The 27,896-nt window shown below is 40.2% G+C and overlaps 1 protein-coding gene across 5 annotated transcripts; it reads right to left on the bottom strand.

The window, feature by feature from the left end:
* Positions 1-1,044: 1,044 nt before the first annotated feature.
* TAF12 (TATA-box binding protein associated factor 12) lies at positions 1,045-25,981 on the bottom strand. Of its 5 annotated transcripts, none has more exons than XM_027518605.1 (7): positions 25,800-25,981; positions 24,995-25,179; positions 13,362-13,613; positions 11,404-11,481; positions 7,267-7,381; positions 3,792-3,880; positions 1,045-2,300 (listed from the first exon to the last, which is right to left on the bottom strand). In XM_027518605.1, the coding sequence occupies exons 3-7, from the start codon at positions 13,527-13,529 to the stop codon at positions 2,265-2,267; spliced, it is 486 nt and encodes a 161-aa protein (XP_027374406.1). In that variant the 5' UTR covers positions 13,530-13,613; positions 24,995-25,179; positions 25,800-25,981; the 3' UTR covers positions 1,045-2,264. The 5 variants fall into 5 exon arrangements, with proteins under 5 accessions (XP_027374406.1, XP_027374375.1, XP_027374382.1 ...); XM_027518574.1 differs by lacking the exon at positions 24,995-25,179 and adding an exon at positions 14,300-14,383; XM_027518581.1 differs by lacking the exon at positions 24,995-25,179 and adding an exon at positions 14,300-14,383 and having other exon boundaries at positions 25,869-25,979.
* Positions 25,982-27,896: the final 1,915 nt, after the last annotated feature.

Raw genomic sequence — 27,896 nt, 5'->3', positions numbered from 1 at the left:
CCTGGTTACTTAGCTAGTGAGGTAGAAGGCCTTGCACCCAGGCTAAGCTGCCCCAGACACCGAGTTAGGAGATCCCTTATAGATACTTGGTGACACCCTTCTCCCCACATCCAGTCACCAAGTCCACACGAGCACCACTTAAACGGCTGTCAAATCTCCCTTCTCTCCACTTCGTTACAGCCACCTCAGTCCAGGCAACAAGTTCTTATGAACCTCTGCTTCTACAAATGTTTTCTTATCCCCTCCACTGTCTGGCCAGAGTGATCTTTTCAAAACACCAATTTGACCATGTCACATTTCTGCCTAAAATCCTTCAATGGTTCCTGCTTTCTGGGTAAAGCCCACTCTTCTGAGGCCTACAAGACACTGCATGACCTGGCCCGTCTCACTTCACCACACTGCACTGGGGTTGGCAAATGTGCAGCTCTCTCTCCTTTAAAGTGGCCCTGCCTTCCCATGGATCCCTTAGATTACAGCTCAGCTGCTCAGACTCTCTCCCTGACCCTGGGAGCCTCTGCTTTGTAGTTCTCGTCACAGAGGCAGGTTCCCTTCCCCTCGGTGGAAGGAACGCTCCCTGTGTTCATTCATCACCATTGGCCATGCCTGGCATGGGCAGGGGCACAGCTTATGAACACTCGCTGGATGAACAAGCCTCTCAGGAAGCACACAGGACAAGATGTCTCAGCTGGAGGAATGCACTCACCTGTCACACAGCTGATCAAGAACTGAGGTCTTCTGACTCAACCCAGCTCTTGCCATTAAACTGCCCGGATTCCCTGCCCTCTTCTGTCCTCAATGGAAGATTCAAAACTAATTCTGGATTCCTTCTTGGCTGCCGAGGCCAATGACTCGCTCCTACTGCAGGAACTCGGTGGAAGGCTTTTTGCAGCTTGGTAATCACCAACAGAACATCCTTTGAGTGTCCCCCAGCAGCATCAGGAGGTTCTGGAGAAAGCACAACCCTTCAACATCCTCTGGCTGGTGGGAGGCCACAAGAGTGATGACTGAGTGACAGGTGACGCCAGAGGAAGGCGAGAAGCTGGCTGCCTCTTTGGGTGTTTATTATGTTGAGACCTCAGCCAAAAGCAACGGTGACATCCAGCACAGACTTTAAGCTGCTCACTCAGGAGATCTATAAGCTGTGAAGACAGGGGTCATGGGGCCAAACTCAAGGTGGGAGGGAGTAAAAAGCAGGGTCCCACCACAGACCAAGTCTCAGGAGGCAGAGACCCAAAGCAGGGCAAGGGGGATGTGTCTGTGCTGGTGGCCCCTGGGTGGGCAGCCACGCTCCCTGAAGCTCCTGGAAACTTCATGATCCACAAAGGTCTCTGCCAGGCACAGAACAGGATGATGCTAGGTGCCACTGGAGGTCATGACCCTGACGTCTCAAAGCACCTGGTTTCTTCTGTGAGATGGTGAAAACACTAGGATCTCCACAACTACAGACAGACAGAAGCCTGCACGGAAAGGCCTTCCCCCAAGTCTCCTGTTATCTTTTCTCAGCATCAAGGATGAACTCCAGAAGTTCCAGAAAGCATATCAAAAACAATTTCCCCAAATCAGGATGCCTCTTCAGTTTAGGGCTGATAAGAAAAGGTCACCCTGCTCGATTGTTATGGCAGAGAGACTGGACTGCAAGTCCTGCTGATGGTAAGGTCTTCCTTGGAGGAAAAATAATGGAAAAACCCCTGGGTTTTTTCCTCCATCATACAAATGAATAATAGTGCTGCCATCTGCTGACTAGAGGCCCACATTCAGCCTTGCTTATCCTTCTCTGGCATCTCAAAGGCTGTAAGCCATGTACCCTGTTTCTTTCGATTAATAACTTCTTTATTCTGGAAAAGCAAATGAAAGTCATATTCATATAAACACTGACATTACAAAGTACAGGGAGAAGGGGGAGGCAGAAGGGAACAGAAACCTCTAAAAATCCTGCTAATATTAATACTCTCTCACCAAACAAGACCATAATGCTTTGTCCCCTATTCAATCACTTACATAATAAACCACAAATAAAATCTTCTCTGGAAGATACACTGCTCTTCTTTGAGACGGCAGGGAACAAGGACTGGAAGTTGGGGTAGGAGGCTTTATTCTTTTGGCAGATCCTCTCAGTCATTATAGATATTGCTGCACTGTTAATAAAAAATATATGCTTCTCTGTAAAGCATTAAAAAAAAAAAAAATCCAAGGATGAGATGGCTGAGGTCTCAGCTCAAGTATCTCCGAATACATTGCTGTCCATCCCCTGAGCTTTCCGTGCGTTATTTCTTGGTTGTTTTCCGGATCAACGCCATTCTCTGAAAGGAGAGAGAAATAAGCAATGACACAGGTTAGAGTGAGGAACTGTCCAGGAAATCCATGTGTGGTTACCAGGTAGCATGATCTACACCACTCCTGAGGCTGGAGTCCTCAGGAACTTACAGGCACAGGGCAGCTCAGCAGACTCCTTCTAACTAAAGTGCAGTCTGCGGGGCCCTAAGAGATGTTTCTATTGGCCAGTAGACCCATTTCATTGACTGAAAGACTCAAAGAGCCCTATGCTAGCAGGATGGCAAAAAAAAAAAAAAGTTAAAAGCAGAAGCTGACACTTCTTGCCTTTTGGGGATTTAAAGGGACAGGCCATCAAAATATGTGTTTTCTAGGCTTACTCCCCGTCACCATTCTCTTTTCCTGATGATGGTGAAAATAGGGAAGAGGCCTCTGTTTTGAGCCTGTTGCCAACACACAAAGGGAGCTGATATTTCACACTGGATGACCTGCAATGGAGGAAACTGACTCTAATAATTTCCACCATAACCCATCAGGGCAACATTCAGATCATGGGTTTCAAATCTTCCTATTACTAGCCACTGGCCAAATTAATGACTTGTTTTGCTCACTCTTTTTGACTAAGAGATTGTTTTAACATTATGATATTTGCTGACTGATAAATAAATAGGGCTAAAAGTGGACAATTTGATAGCAGAACCAAATTGACTGTCCACCGCCTTGAGGGACTCCCTTCTGAACAACACTGCACTTAGGCTATTAGCAGTCTCCTTATAGAGCTTCCTTTGTGAGCTTTGTAAACATACCCATCCAGAGATCCTAAGCTATGGAAAAGCAAAGTACACTCAGTCAGAACTGCCCAACTGTGGCCATCTAAAGCTTGCAAAGAGCCCACTTTCAAATCAGAGTAGCCAGTTAAATTAAGATTTGTCAAATGGAGGCCAACATTGCTATGAGACTGACTAGTGACTGGGACAGCTTGTTCTCCAGCAGAAGTGGAGACAGATTCTCTTACTGACCCCTCAGTTCTGCAGTAAGAGGGACAGAGAACAAAGGTTAAGCTGGGGCAGAGGCCAGAATGCCTGACAGAGCAGCCTGGGTGCTACCTCCTGGCATAAGTATAGCATACTTCTTTCCTTAAACTGCCCTTTAGTCAGAGGGTTCTAGATGATGTTCAAATCAGCAACAATGAAAGATTTCATTAACGAGATGTGGTGGGCGTAAGTTCCATCCATGTTAGAAGAACCTAGAATCAACAACTTTAAGCAACACCACAGACACTCAATTTTTTCTCTCATCAGAGTTGAGAGAAAAAACAGACCTCACTGAGAACAGCGAAGTAGCAAGGAAAAACATGTCTGATGTACCATGGAGCTTTGCTGCCTCCTGCCCTCTCTGACATTTGGGGGAAATGACACCGCAGTCATTTCCCAGCTGCAGATGGTAGCTGTGTGCCTTCTCTCTGAGACACAACTCAAGGAATCAGCTGTGGCAGCCTTGGGACTCTGAAGGCTTCTCACCTGTTTGTGAGCTTCTGTGGTGCAAGCTTTTTTGTAGGGTCGGATTTCTTCAGAGCCAAACCCTGGGATCCACATGTTCCACTGGCGTTCTGTAAGGAAGAAGCCCACACAGAGATAAGGGGACCAGGAAGAGAGTGCCTGGGTGCAGTGTGACTCTCAGACAAGGGTCAGGGAGGACTAACCTGGGCAATCCACTGTACTAATAAATAGTAACTCTGAAGAGTGGCTCTATGGGATCCAAATAGGTAACTGCGTATGGTGCCTTAAAGGTTTTAGAGGACACTGTTTGACCCTCTTGCAAGGAAAAAGGAGGTAAATGAGTCAAAATTTTGGGTGTGAAGCCCTAAGGTTTTCTATGTAGCTTTTCAGGAAAGTTACTTGTTTCTTCAATCATCTTACCCTTATGGTCAAGGCAACCCCTCTCAAACCTAAAGGAGGAGTAGGAACAGAAAGGCACTCTTAGCAATCTGGAGTGAAGAGCCAGGTCCTAGCTCTGCTGCTTCACTGTGGAGCAATATAATGTTGGGTCTTGGTTTCTTGACCTTTTATATAGTAGTAACAACAGAAATATTCATTGAAAGGACTGATGCTGAAGCTCCAATACTTTGTCCACCTGAGGCGAAGAGCCTAGTCATCGGAAAAGACCCTGATGCTGGGAAAGATTGAAGACAGAAAGAGAAGAGGGCGACAGAAGATGAGATGGTTGGTTGACATCACTGATTCAATGGACATGAAATTAGGCAGACTCCAGGAGATGGTGGAGGACAGGGAAGCCTGGTGTGCTGCAATCCAGAGGGAAGCAAAGAGTTACACAGGATTTGGCGACTGAATAACAACAGAAATAACCACCTGATAGGGTAGTAGAGAGCCCTCAGTGGCATGTTGCAATCCCACAGCCTGAGATAAACACACAGAAATACAGATACTGAAACAGGTATGTCCACGCCACAGCTCCATGTCCTTTTGCCACTGCATGACCGTGCCTGTAGGACTGCTACTCCACGTTACCAGAGGGCAGACATCAGTTGGTATTCTTGGTTATTCTCCTTTGTCAGAAACTGGCATAGCTACATGGACCCCTCAATCCACAAATAAAAGTGTACTGCACTTTAAGTAGATCAAATGTAAAGAAATCACACATATAAGATTATTTAGGGAATAAATCTCTACTCAAAAGGAGTACATATTTAATATATATTCAAGTACAACTAGTTAGAAGATACCTAAGTTAATCAGTTGGTAACCCTGAATATTTAGATTCATTTAAAACTAAAGATAATGAATTAATATGAATGTATACTCTACAGATAAATATATTTAATGGAAAAAAAATAAAGAAATGAAGACCATGTCAATAGAAGGTGAGGTTATTTAACCATTCAAGTATAGGAAATAGCTGGATGAGAAGCAAACACTGGCAGTATCCATCCCAGCCTGCCCAAAAGCAAGCCATCAGGGTTTACAGCTCCACTGGCACTTATCCTTGGTAGGGCTAGGAGGAGGGGAGGTGTGCGCAGCTGACCTAGATGGTCAACACCAGGTTCCCTAACTTCCCATGCTTTGATCCCATGCCTCCCAGCAATCTTCCTTATGATTCAGGTTCCATTAGGTCCCCTGACAAAAAGCTATTCTGGTCATACAGAATTTCAAGTATTCATGTTTGTGATAATTATTTCTTACCCTTAATGAAGAAACTGACATTCCAATTTTATTTTCAACAATCAAAATACAAAACACTTTTACAAACAGGAATGTTAAACTCTGAAAGTAATAGAAACTGTGTGGGATTTTTTAGGGGAGGGTATGATAAAATACACATAAAATTAACCATTTTTAAGTGTACGGCTCAGTGGCAGTAAGCACATTCACACAACCACTACCATTATCCACCTCTTTTCATCCATCCAAACCTAAACTCTGTACACACTAAACAATAACTTCCATTGCTCCATCCTCCTAGCCTCTGGTAACCACCACTGTACTTTTGGTCTCTGTGCATTTGTGTTGTGGTGGTTTTAAAGTACGTCTTCTATCAAGAAGTGGAGTCTGTGATCCCTCCCCTTGAACCTGGTCAGGTCTTTGTGATTGCCTCATAGAACAGAATTCAGCTTCCCAGGTGGCACTAGTGGTAAAGAACCTGCCTGCTAATGCAGGAGATATAAGAGATGCTGGTTCGATCCCTGGGTCAGGAATATCACCTGGAGAAGGAAATGGCAACCGACTCCAGTATTCATGCCTGGAGAATCCCATGGACAGAGGAGCCTGGCGGGCTATAGTCCATGGGGTCACAAAGAGCTGGACACAACTGAAGTGATTTAGCATGTGCACATGCAATGCAGTGTGTCTTCAGAGGCTAGTTAACAAAAGTCATGCTATTTCTGCCATGTTTATTATACAATAATAGGTAACTGAAATATCTGTCTTCTGCTATTCAGTTCAGTTCAGTCACTCAGTCGTGTCTGACTCTTTGCGACCCCACGGACTGCAGCATGCCAGGCTTCCCTGTCCATCATCAACTCCTGGAGCTTGCTCAAACTCATGTCCATTGAGTTGGTGATGTCATCCAACCATCTCATCCTCTGTCATCCCCTTCTCCTCCTGCCTTCAATCTTTCCCAGCATCAGGGTCTTTTCCAATGAGTCAGTTCTTTGCATCAGGTGGCCAAAGTATGATGCAAAAGTATGATGCAAAGTCTTCTGCTAATAATACCAGCAATGTTAACCAGAAGTGTGTCATTTATTCCACCCCCAGTACCAGCACCTTCTGAGCAGTAGCTCCCTAATACCGAGAAGGAAGCCTTTCAGTCAGGGCTGATCTGCACTGAATCCCTTAATAACAGTGCCTCATTCTTTTGGCCTGACTTTGTAGTCACAGATTGTTCCCTTCCTTTTGATCATACTGCAACCAATGCAGCAGGGGATGGGGATGGGGGTGGCTTATTCATTTCCAAGTGATTATGATTACCAATGTTAGATGAGTGTCTCCCAGAAAAATCCAGGCTCAAATTTAGTGTCTATTAAGTAGAAAAGCAGAATGCAAAATTATATGTACATTAGGGATAAAATGTTCTTGGGAAAAATACATCAATAAACTAAAAACTGGAAGGAAAATACCATTATATGAATGGTGGACATCTAATAGTTACGTTTACTGAGCTCATTATTTTGTGCCAGTCACTTTACAACATTATCTATAATCCCCCAATGACCCTGTAAGGAGGATATTATGATCCCTATTTTACGAATGATGAAATCGACTTTAAGAGAAAGTAAGTGGAAAGGATAAGGTAGTACAGTTAGACAGTGGCAAACTCAATGCAGGGCTCATTCCCCTACCATGGATGAATTTCTCTTTCCTGTTTATTGTTACTATTGAATGAATATATAAATCCCAGAGCTCTAACGTCTGATCCTGGCAGGAAGGTTCCTGAAGGAGCAACAGTGTGGATACCTCAGGGAGAAACGAGACCGCATACCTAGATGCAACTGGACATCTTTCACCTCCAGGGTGCTGGACTTGCGATGCCGAGCAAGCTGGCAGGCAGCTGTCACCACACTCTCAATAAAATCATCAGCAATCTGCAGCAGCATCTGGGGGAAAAACGGTGGGGGAGAGTAACCATGGCATGGCAGGGTAGGCTCCTGTTGCTGAGACACCTGTATTTGCTTGAATCACATATCTAGTCAGGCTTTCTATTACAAGGCCTGGAATCAGCATTTGAGGGAAGGTAAGAAGGAGGAGTGAGGACAAGAGAAACATACCCACTCGTTAACCAGGTTCAGAGAAATTCACACCTTTCTGAGGATGCATTTTCTGTACTTTCTACCTAGCAGCAGTCCACCAGCCCAAGCCCTATCCCCTCTATATCTTCTTCTGAATTAGGGAGGAACATAAAAGTGAATCATTAAATCCTCATTTTCTCATTAAATCCTTCATATTCTCTTAAGCATTTTTATTTCCGTTATCTCACCGAGTCCTTATAATAATCCCATGGGGGGAAAAAATGGGGCATAGATTTTATCCTAATTCTATAGAGGAGGATGCTAAGATTCATGGAGACTAACTTGTTTACAGCCATGTAACTACTAAGCAGTGGAAGCAGGATTCGAGCTCAAGGCTCTAAGTCCAAATCCTGGATTCTTTCCACTTCATTATCCACTATTCGTAGACTATGTAAAGAGCAAAATCAGAATTCTGAAGTTAAAGATCTACAATTAAGAAAACCTGAAATTTTGATTAGTGAATACCTTCCTCATGTCTTCCTCTGGAAAAAAAATAAAATAAAATTACAACCATAGTTATAAACATTACTTTTTCTGCTAGACCATTAATATATTGCTATCTTTCCTATGGAACTATCTAAAAGAAAGATTTCAAATGATTAAACATGGTAAGTCAGCTCCAAAAATGACCTCTCTCCTAACCCAATAAAACAACAAGAAAAGGGTTGGGGGTCGGGGGGAAGACATATAAACCCACAAAGACAAGAAGAAAAGGAGAGAAAACCTTAATGGACAAGAAATTCCAATAAACTTTTACAGCAAAATTTTGGAAAAGAGGTAACAAAGAAAGTGGGAACTGACCTAGCAGACAGAAGGTATAACACAAATGTCTGTAGAGGGGACACCAATGAGAACTGAACTGATTTCCCAGATCCAGGATTTGGAGCTATCATTAACCAAAGAAGACTTGACTCAGATATGGGACTAAAAACTGAAGAACTGTTAGATGTCTATATACAGAACAGACTTCCAATCCTCATCTTCAAAAGCAGCCAAGCGACTCTTCCCCACACATACCAGGATTACTAGACATCTGAAGAAAATCTCCAACACTAAAAAGAAAATAAACAAACCAAAGGGGGATTAGGGGACCCAGAGGAAACAGACAATACAGGGAAAAGAAGAAAATGTCAAACAACATAATTAATATCTTCAGAGAGAAAAATAGAAGAAGATCCTAACAATCGTAAAATAAGAACAGAATGGATTAAGGGGGAAAAAAACAGTCAACAAGAAAAAGTTCATGGAAATTAAAATTTTTATTAAAAAAAAAAAAGTTAACATTTAGAAGATAAACTGAGGAAAATTTCTCCAGCAAGCAAAACTTAGAATTGCAAAGAAATGAACAATAGAAAAGATTTTAAAAAAAACCCAAAACTAAGAGGATCAATGTAGAAGATCCAACATCCAACTGTTACTGTTACAATAACCCTGTGAAAAAAAAATGGAGCATGGATTTTACCCTAATTTTTTAGAGGAAGATGATAAGATTCATGGAGACTAACTTGTTCACAGCCATGGAACTATTACACGGACAACTGTCATTCCAGAAAGAAAGAACAATAATAGAGAAGAAATTATCAAAAAACTAAGATTAAACAAATGGAACCCTCATAACAGCTGGTGGAAATGTCAAAGGATGGAACACTTTATAAAAACAGGAAATTCCTCAAAGGAAAAACACAGTTACCATATGATTCATCAATTCCAGTCTTAGGTATACATTTAAAAGAAATGAAAACGTATGCCCACAGAAAAAATTGTACATGATTTCAAAAAAAGAAAGGGAAGAAAAAACAAAAAACCTGTACATGAATGTTCATGGCAATATAAGTGATAATAGCCAAAAAGTGGAAATAATCCAAATGTCCATCAACTGATAAATGGAAAAACAAAATGTGGCATACCCATACAATGTACTATCATTATTATTCAGTCATAAAAAGAAATGAATTATCGATACCTGCTACAACAGGATGAATTTAAAAAACATTATGTTAAGTGAAAGATACTAGTCATACAAGACCAATTATTATATGATTCCAATTATTTGAAATGTCCAAAATAAACAAATCTACAGAAAGTAGTTTAGTGGCTGCCAAGGGTTGTGGGGATTGGGGGAAAATGAAGTGACTGCTCCTTTTAGGGGTGATGACAATGTTCTAAGATTATGTTGATAACTGTACAATTCTGTGAATATACTAAAAACTAATGAACTATGTATATTTCAAATGCATGAATTGTGTGTTACATGGATTTTATTTCAATAAAGCTGCATCTAAAAAACCAAACTCACATAGTGAGGACAAATATTTTCTCTCCAGATAAAAAAACATAAAAATAACAGTGGAATTATACTGTTTTTGCAACCTGCATTTCCTTTCTCTATCATTACATATTCCTCAGAAAAGAAAAAAACAAACAAACAATATCATCTTTGAATTGAGACACACAGGTGTCTAAAAGAAGCCTGTAAGAACATAGCACAACAAAAGAAAAAAGATAACATGTAAGGCTCATATGAAAATTCAGAACAGGAAGAAATTTGGACCCTAAAAGAACTCGGACCAGAACAGACTAAGGTTTCTTAGATTTCAGAAGACAATGGAGCAATGCCTTCATCACTAACAGGAAAAAAATAATTTCCAAATAGAATTCTAAATTCAGCCAAACTAAAAATTAAGTGTGAGGTTAGACTGCAGATATTTTCAAACATTTTACCTATCATCTAGCCTTTCGTAGGAAGTAACAAAAAAAAAATCTAGTCTAACAAAATGAGGGAGTAAAAGTAAGAGGATGTGGGATTTAGGAGACAAGACATCCATCAGAAAAAGAGCAAAAGGAAGGGGAGGGATCTGTGTAAGTGGATTAAAATAAATCAAACTAGAAGAGGATGGAGGTCTCTCCCAGAGGGAGAAAACCCAAATTAAGTATTTTTCCATTTGGAAAATAATGTTGATGGGGTATAAGATAGCTAATAGTGGAAGCTGAATAAAAAAGGCACAAACAAAACTAAGTAACTAAAAAGGGTCAATTATCTACTTCAAGAAGATAAGTTATACCAAAAAGGAAAGGTAGTCATAGGCATGCCTTGGCTCACTGGTGATGAGTAAACAATTAAATAGCCAGAATAATGTAAATACTGATTTCTGGGCTATGCAAAAATTGTGACAAAACGATACTGGAAAAATGAGAGAAAGGAAAGTCTGTATGGCACGTATGTGAGTGGTTTAACAAATTCTTGTCTACCGTAACAGTAAGTTTACAACTATTAGAAAATTAATGAATCAAAGAATATCTGTTTAAGTATATTACTCAGAAATTCAGTGGAATGGGGACTTCCCTGATGGTCCAGTGGTTAAGGCTCAGCACTTCCAATGCAGGGGGCATGGGTTCAATCCCTGGTCAGGGAACTAAAATCCCACAGGCCCCAACAGTGTGGCCAAAAAAAAAAAAAATTTAATTAATTAAAAAAGGAAAGAAATAGAAGAAACAATTTAAACTGTTGAAAGTGACTGCCTATGAGCAGCAGACTACACCCTTTTTGATAGGCAAAAATAGCAGTGTTAGGTATAAGTGCTAAACATTCTCTAAGGTGATTTGTGTAAGTTATTCTACCGGACCCTCACAAAAACCCTGAATAACCCTGTAGATAAATACTGTCATACCTTACCAACACAGGAGGAAGCTGAGTTTCACAAAGCTTCACTAACACACCCACAGAGCCAAGTCTCAAATTCAGATATGTCTGCCTCTAGTCTGTGCTGTTAACAGCTATTCTGTACGACTTCTCAAGGACACAGTCTCTGGAGTACCCAGTTCCACCTTACCTCCTCCACATCTTCATCCAATTGCTCATTAGGATCCACTTCTCTTACTAAGTCCTGTAACTTCTTCTTGGTCAATACCTAAAGTTAATTGGGAGAACAGTTTTCAGCCAATTTACCGGGTTTGATTTCTACTTTCCAAAGAACTCTCAGTCTGGCCTACCTGGAGCTACTACTGGAAGACTATATTCTAGAGTCAAGAATAGACTAGGGAAAGGCAGAAAGAGCAGCATGGAGGAGAGGCCAACATCTGTCAAACAGTTTTAGGAAACTCTATTAATTACCAATTTTCTGACCATCACAAGTTGTATAGCTCCTCTGCTGCCTTTGTATAGCTTCCCACCTGCCCAGCTCACAGAGCCTCCTCTCTGTGCTCTCCTAGGCTACCCAGGTAAAAGCAACCACCTCCTCCTTCGGCCTCTGTCGTACCCTGTGTGCCCTTCCATCATTGGGTTTCTTTCCTTGTTTTCTGACTTAATAGCCTAAAAGCTCCTCAATGGCTGGGAACATGTGTTCCTCTCTGTTTAACTGAATATTTGTATAAGTATGTACAACTATCGGAGAAGGCAATGGCACCCCACTCCAGTACTCTTGCTTGGAAAACCCCATGGACAGAGGAGCCTGGTAGGCTGCAGTCCATGGGGTCACTAAGAGTCAGACACGATTGAGTGACTTCATTTTCACTTTTCACTTTCATACATTGGAGAAGGAAATGGCAACCCACTCCAGTGTTCTTGCCTGGAGAATCCCAGGGATGGGGAAGCCTGGTGGGCTGCCTACGGGGTCGCACAGAGTCGGACACGACTGAAGTGACTTAGCAGCAGCAGTACAACTATGATCCCCTCTTTCAAAGGAAAAATTATATCACATGTACATGCCACTAAAGAAGAATCAAAAGACACACACTAAAATGTTTACCACAGTTACTTTGGGGTGGTCATAGAATTACGGACTATTTACTCTTTTTCTAAAATTTCACAAAAAGCCTGTATAACATTGGAAATGGGAAAAAAGAATACAATTTTAAAAATAAATATTTGTTAATAATGTCTCAGATCTATCCATTCTACCATTATTGCTTAATTCTTTACCACATATTGTGACTTACTATAAGAGTCTCAGACTTCCTCTCAGTCTGCCCACTTTCTTACCTTTCTTGTCCCCTGTCAAGTTAATCCCCCTAAGATACTTTATTATGTTATTTTAATGCCTCATTGAATATTTGCAAAGATTGTTTATTGACTAAAAGTTCCAATGGAAACTAACATAGGCCCAGTATGTTCTGTTAGAATCCCACCTATACAATTTTAATTCCTGCTCTTCTCCAACTCCACACTCAGTATGGTAATCAATCTCCTGACTATCTGCATAACCCTTCCCATTCACTGTTGCTAGTCCCTCCCTCATTCTCTTGAACTATTGTCTCCTCATCCTGTTCTACTCAGCCTACAAGGCCCAAGTCAGAGATTATACTTATTTTTTATGGCTCTGGAGGACAGAATCAGGATCATGGGTAAAAAGAGGGGGTCAGATTATAGAATCATTGCAGAAAATGAATAATGGTAGCAGCTAGATGAACTAGAAGGAGAAAAGACTGGAAGCAAGGGTACTTTTATTACAAGAATAATGAATAATGAAGCCATTAATTATTTACCTACTTTATTTTGCTTAACAATTATATAGCATATGTTTATATATAAATATATAAAAACCTATCATAGGCAAGGTATTGTATTAATGCATGCATGTGTGTGTGTGTGTATATATATACACACACACATATATATGTATACACACATATATTCTACAAAGTAAAAATTGATAAATGTACATGATATACTGATAAAGAACTTAAGAAGTCTGAGAGGAAGAGGCAGCATCTGAGTTGGACATCTCTCAAAGTATCAGTGCTTTAAAGAACAGATAAGAAGTGCCCACAGAGAACAAAAAGATGATGATACCTGATTGTTTTCAGGGCTGAGACGCCCTCCTGTCCCAGGAGTGCCTGGGATCTTCACCACTGCAGTGCTGTTGGCCATGGAGCCTTGTGGAGGGGTGCTCGCTGGTTCCGGTTTTATTGATGAGAAATTGGACAGGTTGATTAGGGCTGAGGGACCAAACTGGTTCATAATCTGTCTTGCTTTGGACTTTAGCTCATAGAGCTTATCGAGATCTTGTTTCTTTTTGGAGCTATGAGGACCAAGGCCAATCAACTGTAGAAGAAAAAAGAATTAATTCAGGAAAGACATGTAATAAAGGATGAGTTTTAAAAGTAAAATTCTATGAGGTCTGTTGGACTTTGAAGGGTCTTCATCTGACACCCGCACATTCAAAATGGAATGAAGAATGTTCACTGCTCTCACCTGATATTTAGAAACCATCTCTTTCGGAAAAGCTAAATAGTCCACACAAGTGAAATAAGAAATTAAATGAAATGAGGAATCTTATGTACATAAATAAACTAGAATGAGCAAGACATTTTTGAAGACTTTGTAAAAACAGAATACTTGGTTAAGTAGTACATGCATTATTTTTGAACATCAAATAACGCTAAATTCAAATAAATCATGGCACAATCACATACTTGAAACCTAGTCACAAAACTTCAAAAAACAGATTAGTTCATTTCAGCATTTCAAACATGCTTAAATCTATGCCAGGGCCTGATAGACATAATAAATTTAGCAACTGTTAAAAGTAAGCTCTTCTCTGTCATCAAGGGCAAATTTTCTCTGAGTGTTAGCAATCTTTAAATACATGCAGAGTCCCTAGCCTGGAATAGCCAAGACTTCTAAATTTTAGAGCCATGAGGTTGACTCGGTGGACCTCAGCTTTGGTGTCAAGATCAGAAGCACATTCAAGAAGTTCTGCCCACAGTGACCTCAAGGAGCTTACTTACAGCTATCTGAGTGTCTAGATCTTTAATTACATCAGCAACGGCTGTGAGCCCGGTGAAATGAGAGGCAGCCATTTCAAAAGCTACCTGTAAATGAATAACTGGCGTCAAGCACCACCCTTGTCACAGAACCATTTCAGTTGCATGGCCTGCATGTCTTCAAAGACCAGGATGCAGGCAAACTGGATGCAGAAAAACATCTCCTTATTCCTACTGTGCACCCAGAAAAACATCTCCATCTCTTTCATATGTAACTTTTTAAATTAATTAAAGATAACAATAGTAACATTAAGACTCTCTTCCAAAAAATGAATGCTCTACTATTAGGGATAAACTAGCAGCATATGAAACACTTTATTGACCAAAATTACAGAATTTGAACCTGCAAGAATCATGGCCAAGTTTTCAGAACTTGATAAAGCTTAACAACCTAAATGGAGAAGGCAATGGCACCCCACTCCAGTACTCTTGCCTGGAAAATCCCATGGATGGAGGAGCCTGGTAGGCTGCAGTCCATGGGGTCTCGAAGAGTTGGACACAACTGAGCAACTTTACTTTCATTTTTCACTTTCATCCATTGGAGAAGGAAATGGCAACTCACTCCAGTGTTCTTGCCTGGAGAATCCCAGGGATGGGAGAGCCTGGTGGGCTTCCGTCTATGGGGTCGCACAGAATCGGACATGACTGAAGTGATTTAGCAGCAGCAGCAGCAACCTAAATGAGTATCTTCATCTATTCTACTCTTGCTCCTATTGCTAAGCTCCTCTCCAACAAATTGTTTAACTCTCTAATGGCAGAAATCATCTTCTGCTGGTTTACTCTTAATAAAAGCAACTAGTTAAATGATTAAGAGAAACTTTGTTGGCCAAGAGTTGACTGAGGTGGGTAGCATAACATAAAGATTACTTTTTTTAAAAAACACACGGTCCATGTTTCCTTCTCCCTACTCACAAATGTTACCAAAGAAAGAATCAGAAAAAGAAAAGGTTGTTAAATGGTAATAACTCTTCTAATGTTATAAAACACAAACTATTTTCCTGGAGCAAGTTCTATGATAAAGCTTTATTGAAGATTATCAGTATGAACATACTCTGTCCTCAAATTACATTCCCACAACATTCAGCAGACTTACTTCCCAAATAGCACTGAGTATTGCTCAAAGTAAATGGAAGAACTTTTTTGTATTTCTGAATAAAGGAAACTTCCCTATTAAGAACTTGGAGATAGGGACTTCCCTGGTGGTCCAGTGGCTAAGATTCCATGCTCCAATGCAAGGGGCATGGGTTTGAACCCTGGTTGGGGAATGAGATTGTAGGTGCCACAACTAAGCACTGGTGCAGCCAATAAATAAATATTAAAAAAAAAGAACCTGGAGATTAAAAAAAATATATCTATCTACACAGTACCAAATATGAATAATCATATAGGAATTAATCTTAAGGAATAGCTCTGATGGCTACTAATAAAATAAACGGCCTTAATGAAATAAGTGGAATCTGTGTAACGTAAGAAAAATCAAAGTTTCTAAGACAAGACTGAAATTTACGGTTCCCACTGATTTTGTTGAGAAACAAACGATACTTCTAACTTTAAAAAATTCTGGGTCAGTGAGCTACTTCTTCCATTAAAACAAAACAAACAAAGCAGATGATAACCAGACACCCATTTCCAGACTGGCACTGCTCTGAGTTTCCTAGATCGTTCCTCTATTTGGTTGAATTTAAAGCACCAGAACACCTGGGTGGGTGATCCTTTCATGGGCTTATACACCTGTCAAGCTCATCACACTGAATATTTAAGATCTATGCATTTTAAATTATGCCACAATTAGGGACAATAAACCAACCCCTCCCCCAAATAGGTAAAAGATTACACTCCCAGGCATTTATCTCAGAAAACAGAAAACTTATGTTCTCACACAAAGCTATATACTCATGTTCATAGCATGTATCAATAGAGAAAAGACATATTATTGAATAAATGGTGGTGTATGATTGAGTATATCTGGAAAACATCTAGTTTCATATTTAAAATTTAAATAGTTGATCAATTTGCACTGGGGGGTGTTATACATTTTCCCTTTCATATGCTCCTCCATTCCAGATTGATCAGATATTTAAATTTTAAATATCAAGTCACAGATAAAATACAGAATATCTTTAAAGAATATTCTGAAACCTAAAATTTACCTTTTATACAAAAATTAACTCAAAGTGGATCACATATATGTAAAATGTATAACTACAAAATTTAAAAAAAAAAAAAAGAAGAAAATTTTTGGGCTCTAGCTAGGCAAAGCATTCTCAGACATGACACCAAAAGCATGATCAATAAAAGGGGAAACTGATAAATTGGCCCTCATCAAATATTGAAAGTTTCCTCGGTGAAAGCTCATGTAGAAAAGATGGAAAGACAAGCTACAGACTAGGAGAAAATATTTAAAAACTATAGATCCAACAAAAGACTAGTATCTAGAATGCATTAAATAAATTCTCAAAACTCAATAGATTAAAAAAAAGTAATTCAACTGGAAAATGGACAAAAGTCACACCAGACATTACACCAAGGAGGATAAGCAGAGAGCAAACAAGCAAACTGAAAGTCATTCAATCAACAACATTAGTCATTAAAGAAAGGCAAATTAAAACTATAATGAGATATAACTACACAATTATCAGAATGACTAAAATAAAAAATAGTGACCCCAAGTGCTAATGAGGATGCAGAAAAACTGGATCACTCACATAGTGCTAGTGGGAGTATAAAAGGCATAGCCATTCTGTAAAACAATTTCTTAAAAATCTAAATATATACTGTCACAGAGGAGCCTAAACAGACAAGAAGACTAAGTGGAAAAACTAAGAACTGAATAAACCATGGACTTCAGCTAATAAAGATATATCAAAATTGGTTGATTAGTTGTAATGAATATACAATACTAATGTAAGATATTAATAATGAAGTGCATTATTATAGTAACTGGGTACAGGGTATATGGGAGCTCTGTACTATCTTCTCAATTTTTCTATAAATCTAAAATTGCTATCCTGGTAGGACCTCCTAGATAAATAAATAAAACTGCTCTAAGAGTTTATTTAAAAATGGAAAAAGAAAAAAATCACTAACACAGGAAACAACAGGAATGAATCAAAATATTTTGGTGGAAAAAAAAGTCGGTCTCAAAATAATACATACTATGATCCCATTTATGTGAAATTTTAATATCTAATGATCTAAACACAAGTCTCTAATGATAGATGAGGCCGAGACTGACTGCAGCAGGGCAGGGTGGAAGTTTTCGAGGTGATGTAAACCTTCTATATCTGAAGTGCGGGGAATGCTTACACAGCTGCTACATTTATCAAAACTCACAGAACTATATGCTTACAAGGTATACATTTTATTGAATGCAAATTATACCTCAACAAAGTGAATGTGGAAAAACAAAAACAAAAAACCACACAACTACTATATGACCCAGCAACTGCAATCCTAGGCATTTATCCTAGAGAAAGGAAAACTTACATTTACACCAAAACCTGTACATGAATGCTCATAGTAGACTTACATGCAATAATCAAAAACTGCAATCAATTCAGATGTCCTTTAATAGGGGAATCATTAAACAAACTGGGGTATATCCATACCATGGAATACTACTCGGCGAGAAAAAGGAATGAACTACTGATATGCACAACTTGGCTGAACTTCCAGAGAATTATGCTGAGCAAAAGCCAATTCAGAGTACACACTGTATAATTCCATTTATATGACATCTTTGAAATAACAAAATTTTACCAACAGAGGACAGATTAGTGAGGTTGTCAGGGAGTGGGTGGGAGGGAGGGAGATGTGGTTATAAAGGGGCAACGAAGAGCCCTTGTGATGGAACTGTTCAATATCTTGATAGTGATGATGGATAAATTAACCTATAAAAAGTGATGAAATTGTGTAGCACTTAGTACATATATACATATAAGCAAACAAGTACAGGTAAAACTGGGGAAATCTGAATAAGATTGTTTGGTTGTATCAATGTTGATATCCTGATTGTCATATTACTCAACAGTTTTGCAAAATGTTATCAGTAGAGAAAACTGGTGGTGCAAAGGGTGCTCTGTATTATCTTTTATAATGTTATACAAATCTAAGTTATCTCAATTTTTAAAAATTGGAAAAACAATATTCTCAAGAGTAAATAATATCCTTTTAAAGAAATGAAAGCTCAGGAGCTACAGCTCAGGAGCCATAAAAGAGACTAATATGTTCAACTACACAAAAATAAAAATGTCTGCATGGCAACAAGTATAACAAATGAAGTTAAAGGACAAAAGACAAACTAGCAAAAATACATGCAAGATGTATCAAAGAACTAATTTCTTTTATATATAAAAAATAACTGCAAATCAGTAAGAACTAACTACCCAAAATAAATACTATGAAGAAACATGACAGTACAAGAGAAATTCAAATGGTTCTTAAAACAATGAAATGATCCTTATTCTCATTTATAATAAAAATACAAATTAAAACTACAGGGTACTATTTATTTGCCATTTGGCAATGATGATAACGTTTTAGTATACATCAGATCAGATCAGTCGCTCAGTCGTGTCCGACTCTTTGCGACCCCATGAATCACAGCACGCCAGGCCTCCCTGTCCATCACCAACTCCCGGAGTTCACTCAGACTCACGTCCATCGAGTCAGTGATGCCATCCAGCCATCTCATCCTCTGTCATCCCCTTCTCCTCCTGCCCCCAATCCCTCCCAGCATCAGGGTCTTTTCCAATGAATCAACTCTTTGCATGAGGTGGCCAAGGTACTGGAGTTTCAGCTTTAGCATCATTCCTTCCAAAGAAATCCCAGGGCTTATATACATACTTTAGTATACATACTGTGTTTGAAAATTTTATGGAGAAATAATCATTTCATAAGTTGCTGGAGTGGGAGGAATGAAAGTTAGAAGTCTCTATAAAGAGCTATTTGGCCATATCTATCAAAATAAGAAAAGTGTATATTGTTTTGATCCCATGGTTCTATTTTTAGCAATTTATATTACAGCTGAACTTGTATGTGAATAGAATACTATACATACAAGCCATTTCAACCTAAATGTCTATCAAAGTGATAGTTAAATACACTAGAATATAACTATATAATGGAATACACTGGAAAAAAAATGAGACATGAAAATATGATCTAAGTGAAAGAAACCAGTCACAAAAGATTATATATTGTATGATTCCATTTATATGAAATGTCCAAAATAGACCAATCTATACTGTAGTGGTTGCTAGAGCTGAGGAGTGGGGAGACGGACAGCGACTGACTTCTAATGTTTATGCAGTTTCTTTAAGGAGTGACAAAAATAATCTAGAGTAAATTGTGGTGATGGCTGCACAGCCCTCTATGTACCATAAAACTCTGGACTAGGGACTTCCCTGGTGCTCTAGTAGTTAAGACTCCAGGGCTCAGGTTCAATCCCTGCTCAGGGAACTAGATTCCACATGTCACAACTTAAAAAAAAAGATCCCCCCTGCCTCAACTAAAGATCTTGAATGCCACAATGAAGATCAAAGATCCCCGTGCTACAACTAAGACCGGGTGCAACCAAATAAACAAAGAAACCAAACGCTGAAGTGTATACCTTTTCTTTTTTTGGCTGTGCCCCATGGCATGTGGAATCTTAGTTTCCCAACCAGTTGTTGAACTCCCACCCCCTGCATTGGGAACATGGAGTCTTAGCCACTGGACCACCAGGGAAGTCCCTGAATTGTATACTTTAAATTGGTGAACTGTATAATACGTGACTGTCTCAATAAACTGGTTTCTAAAAAGCAAGGAAGTTCATGAAATGACCTGCAAGATACACTGTACATTGAAAATGCAAGGTACAGAACAGTGAGGATAATTTGTTATCACTTGTTTAAAAAGACACATAATTATAAATGTATAAATTATTCCTGGAAAGATACATAAGAAACTGATAGCGATGGTTGTCTTGAGGGGGATAGGGATGGTAGTATCTGGGTGGCCATGGAACCAAGGTGTGAGACTTATCTTTCATTATATACCCTAAATGTAATATGTGCATACGTAACCTGTAAAAAATTAAAATAAACTACTGTTTGGTTTGTTTCCTCTGAAGAAATAGGTAATATTGACCCCTGTTTTTAAAACCTAACAAAAAATACAGCGTTAGCAACATAAATAAATCTTGACCTTTATCTCATACCTTATACAAAATACATTCAAAACTGATCATAGACTTAAAAGTAAAAATGTAAAACTATAAAACTTCTAGAAAACATAGGAGAAAAATCTCCCTAACTTTGGGTCAAGCAGAGTTCTTAGACACAACACCAAAAGCACAATCCACAAAAGAAAAAATTGATAAATGGGCTTAATCACAATGTAAAACTTCTGCTCTGCAAATGAAAATAAAGACAAGTTTCAGACTAAGAGAAGATATTTACAAATCATGTATCTGCAAACAATTTGTATCCAGGATATACAAAGGACTCTCAAGATTCAATAAGAAAACAACTCAATTAAAAAATGGGCAAAAGATCTGAATAGATCCTTCACCAAAGACAAGCAGATGGCAAATAAACACATGACAAAATACTCAGTATCATCACTCATTACGGAAATGCAAAATAAAGCCACTATGTGCTCAGTCATGTCCGACTCCTTGCGACCCCGTGGATTATATAGGCCATGGAATTTTCCAGGCAAGAAAACTGGAGTGGGTGGCCATTTCCTACTCTAGGGGATCTTCCCAACCCAGGGATCGAATCTGTGTTTCTTATGTCTCCTGTATTGGCAGGTGGATTCTTTACCACTGCACCACCTGGGAAGCTCCAAAGCCACTATGAGATAACAGAAAGCACCTCCTTGGAGGAGGAAATGGCAACCCACTCCAGTATTCTTGGCTGGAGAATCCCGGGGACACAGGAGCCTGGTGGGCTGCCATCTATGGGGTTGCACAGAGTTGGACACAACTGAAGTGACTTAGCAGCAGCAGTAGCAAGCATCTACTAAAATAATTAAAATAAAAATAGGCAAGTGCTAGAGAGGCATCATTGACTCGATGGACATGAGTCTGAGTGAACTCCGGGAGTTGGTGATGGACAGGGAGGCCTGGCGTGCTACAGTTCATGGGGTCGCAGAGTGGACACGACTGAGCGACTGAACTGAACTGAACTGAGAGAGGATTTGGAGCAACTGAAACCCTCACACACTTATGGGGTGACTGTAACATGGTACAGTCTCTTTGGTAAGTGGTTTGGCAGTTTATTATACAATTGTATACTTACTATATGACCCAGCAACCCACTGCTAGCTATTTACCCTAGACAAATGAAAACTTTTAGTCACACAAAACTCAGTATGTGAATGTTTACAGCAACATTATCCATAATTGCCAAAAACTGAAAACAATCTTTCAACTGGAGAATGGATAAATGAACTATGTATAGCCATACAATGGAATACAATTTAGCAACAGAAAGGAAGAACTACTAATACAAGGAACATGGATAATCTCCAGTGCATTAAGCTAAATGAAACAAGCAAGATTCCAAAGGCTACTTCCTGTAAGGATCTGGAAAAGGCAAAGCTTCACATGGATGGAGAACAGATCAGTGATTGCCAGGGGTATGACACTGGGGAAAGTCTGACTACAAAAGAGCAGCATGAAGGAAATCTGGAGGGTGCTGGACCTGTTACATAACTTGAGTGTTATGGTGCTTACATGACAGTACACACTTCTTTCAACTCACAGAACTGTAACCTGAAAAGTGAATTTTACTGTGTGTAAATTTTAAAATAAAATTTCAAAAAATCACGATGTGATCAAAATGGTCCAAATTATCTGTTTAATGACAACTTTCATTAGCTCAACTGTAGATGACGCTGGTCAAGCACAATGGAATGAAGTGACCGTAAATAACCTGAATTCCATTATGTAATGTACTATGGTTGTTTTTGGGCTATTCAAATCTGTAACTCATTTTCTTAGCATGCCAAGAGGTAGGAATGTACTATGGATTAAAAACAGAGCTATTAACTGCAGGACAGTTTGAGAGAACAATTATACTAGCAAAATGTTACTAGCCCCTAGTATGTGGAAATCATGTGCCTGGATTGCCTTTAAAATCCTATTACCTCTGAAATGTTTAGGAATTTATTATTTAAACAAATACTAGGTAGGGAATTCCTTCGCAGTCCAGTGATTAGAACTCCATGCTTCCACTGCAGGGAACACAGGTTTAATCCCTGGTCAGAGAACTAAGATCCAAACAAACAAAAAACCCCCAAACTGAAAGGGGCTACCAGCCTGATGGCATAAAAGCCTTATCACTGTGGTACATGACTTAATGATTTGAGTTTTCTCCCTGGCTGTTTCTCCTCTCACTGGTTTCTAGATGCATCTAAACAAGCTCACGGTTTCCAGCCTAAATAAACCACAAATAATCCATTGTACTGCAGTCTGTGAGATCTGAGGGCAACAGAAATGTGGGATTTTTTTCTACTCGTTTTTTGACTAGTTTGATACTGTTCAGGAATTTTTTTTTTTTTAAGGCAATTCTGAATTAGCAGAAAAGCAGTACAGTACAGCAGTCAAGGGATGGACTCTGGTAGCAGTTTCTGGGTTCAAGCACCTACTCTGCCACTTATTAGCTTTATGTCCTTGAGCAAGTTACCTAATCTCTTTATGTCTCAATTTCCTCATCTAGAAAATGGAGTTAATCATAAGGTATACCCCATGGGATTGCTGTGACCATTCACTGAGTTATGTGCTCTAAAGCACTTAGAAGAATGTGTGGCACTGCTAAGTACCATTTTAAATGTTTGCTAGTGTACTATATATGCTTCCCTCTTTTAAATTTTCATTATAAAAGTCAGTATATTAAGCCTAAAATGTTTCACCCATCCTGCTATGTATTAGTGGCATCCTATAATTATTCTCATTACTTCAGACATTTAAAAAAGAAAAGTGGATTAAAAAGAAGTTGTGGCAAATGGTCAGCAGGAGGCTGATGAAAGGCGCTGTGACACAGGGAAGATGCAAGTCAGTCGGGCTAGGTGCCACCACAGTTCTGCCAGAGTTATGTGAGCTGCCTTTGCCCAGTTTCTACTCCTATAATTAGAAAAGGACCAGGCAAAATCTAAAGTCTCCTCCAGCTCTAAAAATTAGTATAAGGTTTAAAATTAAGTCCATGTGTATAGATTTAAAAGTTTGTCTTCAACACACTTGTTTCACAGAGCAGGTTATAAACACTGTCGATGTGCTGCCTCTCAAGTACTTTGGGTCAAAAGTAATATGTTCTATGTTCATATCTGCTCTAACACAATGATTTTCTGATCAGATACTTACTTCGAAATCCTATTCTAATAACTCAATCAATGCTAGAGCCACAAATGAGTGAAATAAGTAATACGATTTGCAAACGTAGATGAGAATGATAACTCCGGAGTAAACTATCATGAATTAAATCATCAGGTATTTTGAAATGGCAGTATGGTCACGCTTTACCTCATAATTTGGTGTAAGTTTTGATCACTTGCATTCAGTATAGGCATTTGAAAACAGTATAGGCAAACCCACTGGGAACTAAGTTATTCCAGTTTCCTCAAACATCTAATTCATATTACAATAACTGTAAAGTTACTCCATTTAAGTCCTTGTTCTTCTCATTGGTCTTTCTTAGCCTCCTAAATTTAAAACTAATATGTCTTACTCCACTGTGAGGAAAGTTCTATACAGGTCCCATTTTTCTATCTTGAATATCTGTGCTTCTTTAAAATACAGGAATTTAGTTCCCCTCAAAAGCACACTGCTTTAATACCCTAATAAGTTATAGTACTTGATATTAAGAGTCTGGAGGAGGAGGAGGGAGAGCTTTTATTCAATGCTAGGCTTTGTATAACTATTTCATTTTGCTGAAGAGCAAACTGAGACATGGTGAGGAATCCATTCAGAAAAACAGAAAAATATATTACTCAAACACATAACTGGATTTGACTGGGGCTGGGTCACTTAGTAGCAAATGATTTCAGGCGAGGCACTTCACTGATTTCATATATCTGTACAATGGAATTAACAATATTTAACTTGTGGGACTGTAACCTTACTCTGTTTCAGCAAAAGGTATTACTGAAGAATGAAAGTAACTGGTTCTAGTATCCCCACCATCCTTATCTAAAAGCAGCCATCTTCACTAAATATGTTAAAAATAAAGGACACAGTTTACTTATCCCTGACTTTCTAAATGACTTACTATATTTTTGAGGGGGAAGGGGCTTCATTTAAAGGTTTCCTAACATGTAAGTGACACTCATTTTATCAATGTCAATACAGTAAGAAGACTCAAAATAAAATACTAGAATCTGTAAAAACTTCCCTCTTGAGTTTGAAGTTAGAGCAAAGATTCTAAAAATATATTTTCAAGGAATATTAACCATAAGCATCTCCTACCTGCCACGCAGAGCAGGGTACTGTATCAAAATCATGATCTAATCAGTCGTGGCCTCACTGTAATTTTTATCTTCTTTGGATTTTAGCTTCCTTATATGTAAAATATGAGTTTAAAAAAAGATTATCTTTTCTGGTCCTTTCATCTCCACCATCATTTTTTGAGATGCAGAGATCTGCGCTCAGTTGAGTAGAATGGGATTTAAAGCACTTACTAAGTATATAACTGCTTCAACTTTACACCAGGTGCTTTACCAAAACGAAGCTGAAAAAGATGCTTGCAAGTGGGCTTCCTAGATTGCATCCGACACAAGACAAGCCTGCCAAAAGGTCAAGCAGGCAGCGCGAAGGAGTCGTTGTCTTCCCCTGAACACATCCTTTACCACTCTCGGTTCAGAGACTAGGAGGAGAAAAAGTGGATCCCTGTATCTTTTCCGAACTCTCTCCCTTTTACTAAGAGCCTCATTTCCTCACAGCCACGGCCTCTTATCCTCTTCGCTTTTAGGAGTTCGGGTCCTTACAGCCCTGTTCCCTCAGATACTTCGGAATCTCCGAGCCCCGACCCCGTCCCCAGAGAAGTCCGTCTTCACTGACCGCTCCTGTTCTTCCCAAACCCGTGTCCTCTTACTGCTCCTGCCTCTCAGGAACCGAAGTCTTCGCTGCCCCGTTTCTGAATCCTTCCTCAGAAGCATGGGTCTTCACTGTCCTGCTTCTATCGCTTAGCAGCCCGTCCTTACAGCTCCGCTTTTACCTCTTAGGAGACCGTGTCTTCACGCCCCGTTCTCTTCCGACCCTCTCCTCTTAAGAGCGTGGGTCCTCACAATCCTGTCCGGCCCTCTCAGCCCGCTTTCCCTCAGATGCCGGATAACTCACATCCGTCCCCTTTCCCTATGTCCTGTCTGGAGCCCAGGTCCCCACAGCCGTATCTTCTCCGAGCCCCGAGCCCCTCGGTCCCATCCCAAAAGCCTGATTCCTCACACAGCCCCGTCTCCTCCACAACCTGGCTCTTCAAATACTGACCACTGTGGGTCTGGGTCCTGACTCCTTCCTCCCGCTCTTCTTCCTCAACTGCCAGGGCCCAAGACTCACAGGCAGCAGCGTCTATCTCCCCATGATATGCGGAGACTGCCCCAGTGAAGCGTTCGTCTCAGCAGCCTGTCCGACTGCTCAGCCCTCCCCGAGTACTTCCGGCACCGCTCCCCGCCTCCAACCCGGAAACGCGCGGCTCTTCCGGCCGGCGGGCGCGCGCCTGGTTGCGCAGGCGCGGACTGCCTTCAGACACGTGGTGGTGATCTTGCCGGGTAGCTCGGTTTTGGCAGTTGGGGTTTTTCCTGCTTGTGACTGACTGGTAGTGTGAGCTAGCTCTGCGCCTTCTATCCCGGCGTTACTAACCCTGACCTTGTTGTTTCTCACCAGAATAGCTTGTTGTATATATTGCTAGCAAGACCGGTAGAGGTCGGCATTTTTGGTTGGTGTCTTTGTCGTGCTGTGAGGACAGTAATTGAAGGCGGGAGGAGAAGGGGATGACAGAGGATAAGATGGTTGGATGGCATCACCGACTCAATGGACAGGAGTTTGAGTAAACTCCGGGAGTTGGTGATGGACAGGGAGGCGTGGCGTGCTTCAGTCCATGGGGTCGCAAAGAGTCGGACACGACTGAGCGACTGAACTGAAACTGAATTGAGGACAGTAGTATCTCCTGGGACCAACACTCCAAAGATAGCTAATTATTGGATGTCAACCGGAGAAACTTGGGACAAGAAAGGTTTATGGCTGTGGTTTGGCAGTTAATAACAATTGAGCGCTTACTATCCACCAGGAACTGTTTATAAACCGTCGCTAAGTCATTTAACGATTTCAATAAACCTGTGAGAGGGACTTACCTTGTGGTCCAGTGGGTAAGACTCCGCGCTCCCACTGCAAGGGACGCGGGTACTATCCCTGGTAGAGGAAGTAAGATCCCGCGTCCTGCGGGACGCATCCAGAAGAAAATAAAGGAAACCTGTGAGAGATTAACCAAATTCTAACTAATAAGTGCAGAGGCACAACTGTAACTCAGAATTCTCACTCTGAAGCCTGAACTGTCTAATCATTAGAACTGATGCTTTCGGTTACTTCATCTATCAAATAAATGTCAAATGCTTGGTGAGAACTGCTGAATTCCTGCTAGATGCTAGAGTTGTAAAGAATACCTTATTCCAGCCGGAGTGCCTTCCAGCCCGAATCCCTCCTACAGCCCAGGTCCCCAAACTAAGATGGACGAGAATCCACAGACAAAAAGTAGTGTACAAAGCGCTGTGATAGCTTAGTGAGCAGCAGTACTGTCAGCAGGAAAAGCTGCCTCCCACCAGGAATGGTACAGCAACTTGCTCTCCCTGTCTTTATATGTTGCCATCCTCATCCCACCAAATTCCCAATCCACAGGTAACCCTGCCGCAGATCTAGATTCACAGATTTCAGGCAGCTTCAGCATTAGGCTCCACACGACTGAGCGACTTCCCTTTCACTTTTCATTTTCATGCATTGGAGAAGGAAATGGCAACCCACTCCAGTGTTCTTGCCTGGAGAATCCCAGGGACGGGGGAGCCTGGTGGGCTGCCGTCTATGGGGTCGCACAAAGTTGGACACGACTGAAGCGACTTAGCAGCAGCAGCAGCAGCATTAGGCTCCAAGCTATGGTACTAGTCTAATTTCTCTGCCACTGCTCTCTTCATTCTCCTAAGGGTCTGGCATTCCATTTTTGTTTTTGCACTCTGTCCTTTTAAGACCCAGTTTAATTTTTTTTCTGGGTCTTAATTATTCTTTTTAATTTTATTTTTATACAGTTTTAAAGATTACACTCATTCAGTTATTACAAAATATTGGCTATATATCTCCCGTGTTGTGCGATACATTCTGGTAGGCTCTCTCACACCTAGTAGTTTGTGCTGCCCACTTCCTCACCCCTATATTGACCCTCCCCTTTCTCCATTAGTAACCACTAGTTTGTCCTCTAAATCTAAGAAACTGCTTCTTCTTTGTTATATTCATTAGTTTGTTGTATCTTTTAGATTCCCCACATAAGTGATATCATACAATATTTGTCTTTCTCTGACTTATTTCACTTAGCATAATGCC

The sequence above is a fragment of the Bos indicus x Bos taurus genome, chromosome 2 (assembly GCF_003369695.1).
Source record: "Bos indicus x Bos taurus breed Angus x Brahman F1 hybrid chromosome 2, Bos_hybrid_MaternalHap_v2.0, whole genome shotgun sequence".
Classification (NCBI taxonomy): domain Eukaryota; kingdom Metazoa; phylum Chordata; class Mammalia; order Artiodactyla; family Bovidae; genus Bos; species Bos indicus x Bos taurus.
Note: the sequence above shows the minus strand (reverse complement) of the source record. Positions and strands in the feature narration are given on the sequence as shown.

Coding starts and splice junctions, on each gene's coding strand:
- TAF12 (XM_027518574.1), bottom strand. CDS start 14,371: ATGGCTGCCTCTCATTTCACCGGGCTCACAGCCGTTGCTGATGTAATT. Junction 7,382..11,403: donor TGGATGAAGATGTGGAGGAG/GTAAGGTGGAAC, acceptor TTTTTCCCCCAG/ATGCTGCTGCAGATTGCTGA. Junction 2,301..3,791: donor CCACAGAAGCTCACAAACAG/GTGAGAAGCCTT, acceptor CTCTCCTTTCAG/AGAATGGCGTTGATCCGGAA.